Source organism: Mixophyes fleayi, chromosome 2, assembly GCF_038048845.1.
Source record: "Mixophyes fleayi isolate aMixFle1 chromosome 2, aMixFle1.hap1, whole genome shotgun sequence".
Classification (NCBI taxonomy): domain Eukaryota; kingdom Metazoa; phylum Chordata; class Amphibia; order Anura; family Limnodynastidae; genus Mixophyes; species Mixophyes fleayi.
In genome coordinates, this window is record NC_134403.1 from 337163436 (window position 1) to 337173122 (window position 9687).

Genomic DNA, 9687 nt, shown 5'->3' on the forward strand with positions numbered 1-9687 from the left:
CTCCCTGTACAGACTAAACAGGCTCTACTGAGGCAAGATGTCGTCCTCATCCTCAACCTCTGATTCCTCTCCCCCTACAGTGTGTACTTCCTCCTCATCACACATTATCAATTCGTCCCCGCTGGACTCCACAACCACAGGTCCCTCTGTACTATCTGGAGGGCAGTGCTGTACTTCATTGAGGAATTGATTATTCATTTTTATAAACATCATTTTTTCAACGTTATGAGGAAGCAACCTCCTTCGCCGCTCACTGACCAGGTTCCCCGCTGCACTAAAAACTCTTTCCGAGTACACACTGGAGGGGGGACAACTCAGGTAAAATAGAGCCAGTTTGTAAAGGGGCTTCCAAACTGCCTTTTTTTCCTGCCAGTAACAATATGGACTGTCTGACATGTCTATTTGGATGGTGTCAGCAAAATAATCCTCCACCATTTTTTCAATTGTGACAGCATCCAATGCAGCGACAGTAGACATGTCTGCAATGGTTGGCAGGTCCTTCAGTCCGGACCAGATGTTATCAGCATCACCGCCAGCACCTCTTTTGGGAAAACTGAGCTTTTTCCTCGCAGCCATAGATGTGGAAGAAAATGAGGGTGGAGCTGTTGGCATGTCACGGTCCTCTTCAGAGGACAATCTCCTGACCAGCAGGTCTTTGCACCGCTGTAGACTTGTGTCCGCCGGAAACAGAGACACAACATACGCTTTAAACCGAGGATCGAGCACGGTGGCCAGAATGTATTCCTCTGACTTTAAAAGAGTGACCACCCTCTGATCCTGGCAAAGCGTACGAAGGGCTACATCCACAAGAGCTACATGCTTGGTGTAATCGCAATGGCTTACCAGCTCCTCCCTCACTTTCTCCAGCTGCTTCTGCAACAGCCTGATCAGGGGAATGACCTGACTCAAGCTGGCAGTGTCGGAACTGACTTCTCGTGTGGCAAGTTCAAATGGCTGCAGAACCTTGCACAACACGGAAATCAGTCTCCACTGCGCTTGACTGAGGCGCATCCCCACTCCTTTGCCTATGTCGTAGGTGGCTGTGTAGGCCTGAATGGCCTTTTGCTGCTCCTCCATCCTCTGCAGCATATAGAGGGTGGAGTTCCAGCGTGTCACAACCTCTTGTTTGAGGTGATGGCAGGGCAGGTTCATGCTTTTTTGATGTGCCTCTAGTCTGCGGTAGGCACTGGCTGAATGCCGAAAGTGTCCAGCAATTTTGCGCGCCACCACAAGCATCTCCTGCACACCCCTATCACTCTTGAGGTAATGCTGCACCACCAAATTAATGGTGTGGGCAAAACATGGGACGTGCTGGAAATTGCCCATATTTAATGCCCGCACAATGTTACTGGCATTGTCTGACACCACAAATCCCCATGAGAGTCTAAGTGGGGTAAGCCACTGGGAGATAATTTCCCTCAGTTTCTCTAATATGTTGTCAGCGTTGTGCCTCTTATTAAAGCCTGTAATACACAATGTTGCCTGCCTTTGCACGAGCAGCCATTTTGTAGATGCTGCTACTGATGCAGCTGTTGCTGTTGCTGCGGAAGGGGATGCATCTACCCAGTGGGCTGTCACAGTCATATAGTCCTTCGTTTGCCCAGAACCACTTGTCCACATGTCCGTGGTTAAGTGGACAGTGGGTACAACCGCATTTTTTAGAGCACTGAGGACACTTGATCGTACTTCTCTGTACATTTTTGGTATCGCCTGCCTAGTGAAGTGGAATCTCGACGGGATTTGGTACCGGGGACACAATACCTCCATCAACCCTCTAAATCCCACTCCACTGATGGCGGACACCGGGCGCACGTCTAACACCAACATTGCAGTTACAGCCGCAGTTATACGCTTTGCAATAGGGTGACTACTATCGTATTTGGTGGTCATGGCAAACGACTGTTGGACGGTCAATTGTTTTGTGAAAGACTTAGCGGTCTTACGACTTCCCCTCTGGGAAGATGACCGACTAACAGCAGCAACAGCAGCAGTGGAAGTAGTAGGCGTACCGCTGCAGGATTCCTCGGATGAATCCCGTATTGAGGAGGACTCAGTCTGGCTGCTGACTTGGGCTGCAGGACTGAATCTGATGGAGATTGTGGAGGAAGTTGACGAGGAGGGTGTTGCTGGTGTGTATCCAACTGGACCACGGGATTTAGGTGTCCCTGTACCGATGAGGGTCCTAGCCCCAGTTCCTGAACTAACCACTGAACTATGAAGGTTATTCAGGTGACGTATAAGGGAGGATGTTCCTAGGTGGGCAAGATCCTTACCCCTGCTTATTTGAGGTTTACATAAGCTACATATGGCCATACATTGGTTGTCTGGATTTGGATAAAAATAACTCCAGACCGAAGAGGTGCATTTTTTGGTCTTCTGACCAGGCATGACGATGGGCTTTTTCATCCCATGGACATCAGCTGTTTCCCCCCCTGGTGCCTCATTTACAATAACCACATCACCATCCTCATCATCAAGTTCCTCCACAGCGCCAGCTACATCATCAATAGGCTCCTCCCGAGCCACCTCTTCCCGTACAGTGATGGGAAGGTCAGGCTTGACAACCACCAACACCCTTGGACTCGCCTTGAGGATTTGTGATAATTTCTCTTTAGAAGGCAGAGTTGTTTGCTGTTTTGTTGCTGACAGCATAACTCTCTTCAATTTTTTGGAGGGGGGGGGGAGGGGGAGGAGGGATAAGATCCGTGGGTGAAGCTGAACCACTAGCCATGAACACGGGCCAGGGCCTAAGCCGTTCCTTGCCACTCCGTGTCGTAAATGGCATATTGGCAACTTTACGTTTCTCCTCAGATGATTTTAAGTTTCTCTTTTTGCTACTTTTTCTTAACTTGGGCTTTTTGGATTTTACATGCCCGGTACTACGAGATTGGGCATCGGGCTTGGAAGACGACGTTGATGGCATTTCATCGTCTATGTCATGACTAGTGGCAGCAGCTTCAGCATTAGGAGGAAGTGGGTCTTGATCTTTCCCTACTTTATCCTCCAAATTTTTGGTCTCCATTATATGTAGCACAAGATACTGCAGAATGTGTGAACTTGGTAATATTGCAGTACCAATGGACTTATACTGCTGGATTGGTTTTGCAAATTTGGTTATAATTATATATTTTTTTTTTAATTTTTAATTTTTAATTTTTTTTTTTACTTTTTTTTTATTTTTTAAAAACTTGGGAATAATGGGGAAATAACTATGCCCATAGAAGCACAGAGCACAGGACACAGCACCACTGGACTGAACAGGACACGGCACAGGACCCAGCAGCACTACGGAACTCAGCAGGACAGAGCACAGGACACAGCACCACTGGACTGATACTGCAGAATGTGTGAACTTTGTAATATTGCAGTACCAATGGACTTATACTGCTGGATTGGTTTTGCAAATTTGGTTATAATTATATTTTTTTTTTTTAATTTTTAATTTTTAATTTTTTTTTACTTTTTTTTTATTTTTTAAAAACTTGGGAATAATGGGGAAATAACTATGCCCATAGAAGCACAGAGCACAGGACACAGCACCACTGGACTGAACAGGACACGGCACAGGACCCAGCAGCACTACGGAACTCAGCAGGACAGAGCACAGGACACAGCACCACTGGACTGATACTGCAGAATGTGTGAACTATGTAATATTGCAGTACCACTGGACTTTTACTGCTGAATGTGTGAACTTGGTAATATTGCAGTACCAATGGGCTTATACTGCAGGATTGGTTGTGCAAATTTTGTGGTAATTAAAAAAAATTAAATTAGTTTTTGGTATTTTTTTAAATAACTTTTTTTTATTTTTTTAAACACAGGGGAATATTGGGGAAATAACTATGCCCTTAGAAGCACAGAGCACAGGACACAGCACCACTGGACTGAACAGGACACAGCACAGGACCCAGCAGCACCACTGACCTCAGAAGGACAAAGCACAGCACACAGCACCACTGGACTGATACTGCAGAACACAGCACAGCACAGCACAGCACAGCACAGCACAGAACTAAACAGCACAGCACAGAACTAAACAGCACAGCACGAGATCTACCAGGACAGAGGACCACCTAACACACCCTCCCTCTACCCTGATCAATGCCCGAGTGAAGATGGCGGCGACTAGCGGGGAATTTATAGGATCCGAGTATCGCGAGATCCGACAACGGGATTATGAGTCAGAGCCTCAGTTTCAGATTTGAATTTGGCGCCAATACCCGGATCTGTCTCGGATCCGACTCGGATCGGCAACGTTCGGGTGGGCTCGGATTTCAGAAATCCGAGTGCGCTCATCTCTAGTTATAACATGCTGCCATGAAGTGAAAGACCTATTCTACTCTGAAGGTGCAAATGACGTACACTGATGGTAAGACTGCACTCACACAGGAGAAGTACATTGCCATATTTAGAGTAGGTGCTTCCCTATACAATGGCTTCTCTATGCCATATGCCCCTCTATCCAAAAAAATAAACACATTATTTTACAGGAAACATATATGGTTGGTAAATAACAAGTAGAAAAGAAAGAAAAATACAACTCATAATTAAACATTTTTTCCTTCATTCTTACCAATGCAGCCATAGGCTGGAGACCTATTTAACGGTTTAGGAAATATATCGCTAGAGATAAGAAGTAGTATGGGTAGATTAATAATCCTGGCATCCTATTGGTCCATTCACAATAGTCAACTACTACAGTACCTTATACATTCCCATTTGAATACTGCAACAACTGCATACACACCATGCATATGTATTAAGTATAATTCAGTAATGAGCCATTTGGGCATCTGTCAACACCTCCCCAAAGGGCTAGGTTTGGCGCTCGTTAGGGAAAGTGTAATGGAAAATCAAAATAAAAACATATAATGGAATATATAAACAAGTCTTTTTGCTTTTTACATTTGGGCATCTGTGTATTATACTCTATGTAAGCCCTGGTTAGCAACCACTTAAAAAAAGAGCATTTTTCATCATTTTGACACTATATTTCATTAGAACAATGCACAATCTTCAGAGTATACGTTGATTTGTAACATCCTCTTTATTAGAATGTTGCACTCTATAAAGCAGTTTTCGTCATAGAAGTGAAATCATTAATAAATTAATAGATATAGTAACACTGACATCTATGGGCAAAAAGAAGGAATGACCTAACAATAATTCAAAACAGGAACAATAACAATATTTAGAAAGCTCAATTATATTTAATTTGATGCTTATGTAGCACTATTACTGGAGGAGACCAGAGAAGCCGTTTTGTAAAACATGACTGTATTGTGGAACAGAATAAAATAAATAATCTGCCCACAACATTGTCAGCCATGCAGAGGAGTTAACAGCATCTCCTCTGTGTACAGGATATGTAGCCCACTTCACGTGGAGAAACTCTTTTACTCTGAAATCGTATTAACAATCTTTTACATTAGTATGCTGTTGCAAGAATAATAAATATATTATACATATAATGAAAATATACCTGACATGCATGATAAAATATTAAAAGTAAATATTTAGGATGTGTGTTGAAATAAAAATGACATATGGCAAAAATTGACTTCAAATGTCTCCATACAGCCAAATCTGAGAGTACACAGCCAAATAGCCCCATGGGGTGTTCAGTAAACAAAAAAAAACCCCTCTAAAAATGCAGGATGTTTTATATGTAATGTTACAAGGTGTTTCAAACTCTATTTAATTAGGTTTAAAGTAGATCACTATTGGCAACTTTTTATTTTTATTTTAGAACAAACACCAACATGTTGCTACTACAATGCAGTGTGAGATAAGTGATAGTCACTTGAGAACACTGCTACACTAATCTTACAGCTGGTAACTGATAGGAGTGCACAGCCCTAATCTCTGATTAGGAACACCTGAGTTGTCTATCTCAGGCATTATATACAGGATATCCCTTTCTCATTGTTGTGCTTGTGAGTACAATGTTTGGGTGTTGGACATGGCTGGGGGTCTGGGGTCCAGCCTTGTTAGGAGCTTGGTTTCTTGCTGTAGCACAGAATTTAACAACAAGTAGCTATTTTTATGAGGAGCCTTCTCTGGTTTGTGGGGATGAGGGCTTAGAGTATAATATTCAAACTATGAATAGTACAAATGGTTCTGTTAGACTTGCAGTTCAAGGTAAGATCATGTGTTCTGTAATTGGATAAGTAATAAAATAAATAACCTATGTGAAGTTCACTCTGGAGGTAAACCATGTATAATTCCTGCAAGGTGGTGCTATCACTGCAGGTGTAATGAGGTTTCATATTGGTCTGCAGTCAAACCTACTTTTGCAATGCTGCATGCACAGCACCCTTTATAAACTGGCAGAGGGGGCTCACAAGCTACTTGCCTTGGTGCCCAATTAATGTGGCGCTGATGGCAATGCTATTACATTCATAAGACCAGCTGAATGTATTCACTGTCTTATATAGAGCTGCATCTGATACAAGTCTATATATTCTTTGTTTGCTACACGTCGGCTTGGAACCCCCCCCATACTTGTGTACCCATAGATAAGCAGGTGTTGAAATACAGTACTGCTGATACAGTTCTACATCATACCGGCTGTCAGCCCAGACCACCTATCTCTGGCATAGAGTAGTGCTATGATCCTGGTCAAACATGCTTTAAATGTAGCTGAATTTTAAGAACTGTCCTATCCATGAGTACTAGACATTTTTATCCAGAAAATGCAAAATGGAATTATACTTTCTTATATGTAACATTGTATGTTGTCTCTTCTATTTCTTACATTAATAGTAAATGTGCTACAGAAGGGACTTATTTCTGTGTCTAGGTGCTGAAGGAAAACTGACCCGTCTTGTTACTGATGACTCCAGTGGTATCTGGGTTGTCCCTGAGTTTGGATCCATTCAGATCTATGTGTTCTATGACAGCCGTTACATTAAGAAGATGGTAAAGATTTGTCTATGTAATTGTTTAGTTGGTAAATAATTTGAGCCCTTAATAACTGGTATGGGGTATCTATGAATAGATTAGGGGGCTGTAACACAAAGAGGTATGCCTCTATCAATTTCTTCAATGCAGAAATGTTTAACAATAAAGTAATAATGTGCAAGTTAGAAGCTTCAACAGTTACAATTGAATATAAAATAACTTGTAGCTACTGTTAAAGTAATGAGACAAACTTCTTTAAAAGTCAACCATGGGGTCAATAGCTGACCAGATTTAACCTGTGCTGAGAGCTGATCTGGATCTATGATGATCTGGGGAATAAGCTGCATGTATTGTGGAAGAAAGGTGCAAGGTTACTTAATAGAAACCTTTTCTCTTTTAGATCTGCAGAAGTTTTTATTGTCCTAAATAGCCAAAGTAAAATGTTCAAGGGGATGTAGAAGTACTCCTATCAGTAATATGTAGCTTATTAAGGGAACATAGCTGAAAAATTTACATGTTTCTAAGAATGTACACTAAATATCCAGCAATGGTTATTCAGCAGTTCTTGTTTATAGAAATAAATAAAAAAAGCAGCACAGAATGCCAGCTACATGGAAGTTCCTCCCCTAAACTGTTGTTGTAGTAATCTCAATCAACCCTGTATTCTATTATCCTTTTCTGGTTATTTGGTGTATTGAAGTACAAACTGGTGGGCTAGACCTCTGTTCTGCATTGTCTTAAAAAAAAACTAAAAAAAAAAAACAACAAAAAAAACCTGTGCCATTAAAGCGAAACCGATTACAATAGTAGGGGTACACATTTTTTATTTTATTATGATACCTGTTATTTTGGATTTGACATATGTAGAATAACTACTACACAATGACTATCTTCCTGGAGGTCAACACCACCGGCGAATGGGAGGTCTACCAGAAAGAAGACATGATGTGCCCAGTATTTGAAGGTTAGAATTCTAGATATGTCTTTATTATGGTAACTTATTATAGGATGAGTAAATGGATTGCTCATCTGTGTAGAATGTGTTCTTTGGCCCTTGGGACATTTTTTCTTTTAGACTTCCATAGACTGAAAACTGCAAATCTCACTTCTGCAAATGACCAACCGTGTTGGTCCTGACTTGCCTTCTAGTAAAGGATGCTCCAACTCCAAGTGAGTGCTCAGACGTCTCTATTGAAAACCGACTTCCATGTGCTAGTTCTGCAGATACCCAGGACCTTTGCCTGCAGAACGGCTGCTGTTATGACCAAACTAATTCCAGAGTTCCCTGTTACTTTGGCAACAAAGGTAAGCAATGTATTTCATAGGTTTCATTTGTGATCTCTGAGAATTTTATATATTTTTTAACTTGTATTTTCATTTCCTTGTAGTCACTGCCCAGTGCACCACTGATGGTAAGCTTACAGTTGCTATTTCCAAGGGTGTAACTTTGCCCACACTAATACTAACATCAATCAAGTTTCCCAGAGCAAGGGATCCAGGATGTGGGCCTGTAGCTCAAAACGATGCATTTCTACTCTTCAGTTTTCCATTGTCGGACTGTGGTACCACACAAACTGTAAGTGACTATTCGATAGGAGTAAAATATTCTAAAATGTGTCCTTTCAGTTTATTTGTATGCATTTTAGTATTCTGAATCTCTAAAATCCTTATGTTCTGTCCATTTACAAAGTAGACTGGCTTCTATGTATTAATTGACTAGTAATGGGGTTGCTGTGTATCTGACTCTCTTAGTTAGATACAACAATGGATATCTTCAATGTGTCCATTGAGAAGATCCTTTCTATTCTTCTGGGCCAGCATGTGGCTTTTTTAATGCTGTAGGGTTGTCAAAGACCACAAAATTGCAATCCTGTTAAGTATAAAATCTCCTGTTTGGTTGATTAGACACCTTGTTTTGTAGGCGCTTTCAGTGGTGGACAGACAAGCAGTCCAGCAGCAGCAGAATGGATAGACAAGCAGTCAAGCATCAGCAGAATGGACAGACAAGCAGTCAAGCATCAGCAGAATGGACAGACAAGCAGTCAAGCATCAGCAGAATGGATAGACAAGCAGTCCAGCATCAGCAGAATGGACAGACAAGCAGTCAAGCATCAGCAGAATGGATAGACAAGCAGTCAAGCATCAGCAGAATGGATAGACAAGCAGTCCAGCATCAGCAGAATGGATAGACAAGCAGTCCAGCATCAGCAGAATGGACAGACAAGCAGTCAAGCATCAGCAGAATGGATAGACAAGCAGTCAAGCATCAGCAGAATGGACAGACAAGCAGTCCAGCATCAGCAGAATGGACAGACAAGCAGTCAAGCATCAGCAGAATGGATAGACAAGCAGTCCAGCAGCAGCAGAATGGACAGACACCTAATGTAATCTTCCCCATCAACCTAATTATTATTAGTACATAGTCCAACATCCAATTTTCAAATGCAAAATGACTCTCCTAACGCAATCCATGATTCCCAAGAGGCATCCTTTAGCACTACAGCTGCTGCTGCTGGTGGGGGGAACTGTTATACAGATGGGGACCAAGAAGAGTAAGCACAGTTTAAGCAACAATTGTCTGTGAAGCAAGTGTTTGGAAGTATTACAGCCAGCATCCTGTTACAGCCATGACACTATAGAGGCATTGGATGTGCATTCAATTTCCATCATCAATGCATCAGGTTTCAGCAGATTAGTTGATGTGTCCATAAAAATTCCACCTCTATTCCATTTCTCCCAAACAGCAATTCCTCAGCTGTACCGGGTGGTTAAATACAAAGT

General features: G+C 42.0%; 1 protein-coding gene across 1 annotated transcript; it reads left to right on the forward strand.

The window, feature by feature from the left end:
* Positions 1-6096: 6096 nt before the first annotated feature.
* LOC142139972 (zona pellucida sperm-binding protein 4-like) lies at positions 6097-8748 on the forward strand. The gene is made up of 6 exons (XM_075197834.1): positions 6097-6144; positions 6806-6924; positions 7774-7870; positions 8056-8211; positions 8295-8482; positions 8659-8748. Exons 1-6 carry the CDS (start codon positions 6105-6107, stop codon positions 8746-8748), a joined length of 690 nt encoding a protein of 229 aa, XP_075053935.1. The 5' UTR covers positions 6097-6104.
* Positions 8749-9687: the final 939 nt, after the last annotated feature.

What these genes read in the sequence shown, in the direction of transcription:
- LOC142139972 (XM_075197834.1), top strand. Translation starts at nt 6,105, where the DNA reads ATGAATAGTACAAATGGTTCTGTTAGACTTGCAGTTCAAG. An exon ending in GCCGTTACATTAAGAAGATG is followed by an intron (nt 6,925 to 7,773) that starts GTAAAGATTTGT and finishes TGACATATGTAG; the next exon opens with AATAACTACTACACAATGAC. An exon ending in GATGTGCCCAGTATTTGAAG is followed by an intron (nt 7,871 to 8,055) that starts GTTAGAATTCTA and finishes CTTGCCTTCTAG; the next exon opens with TAAAGGATGCTCCAACTCCA.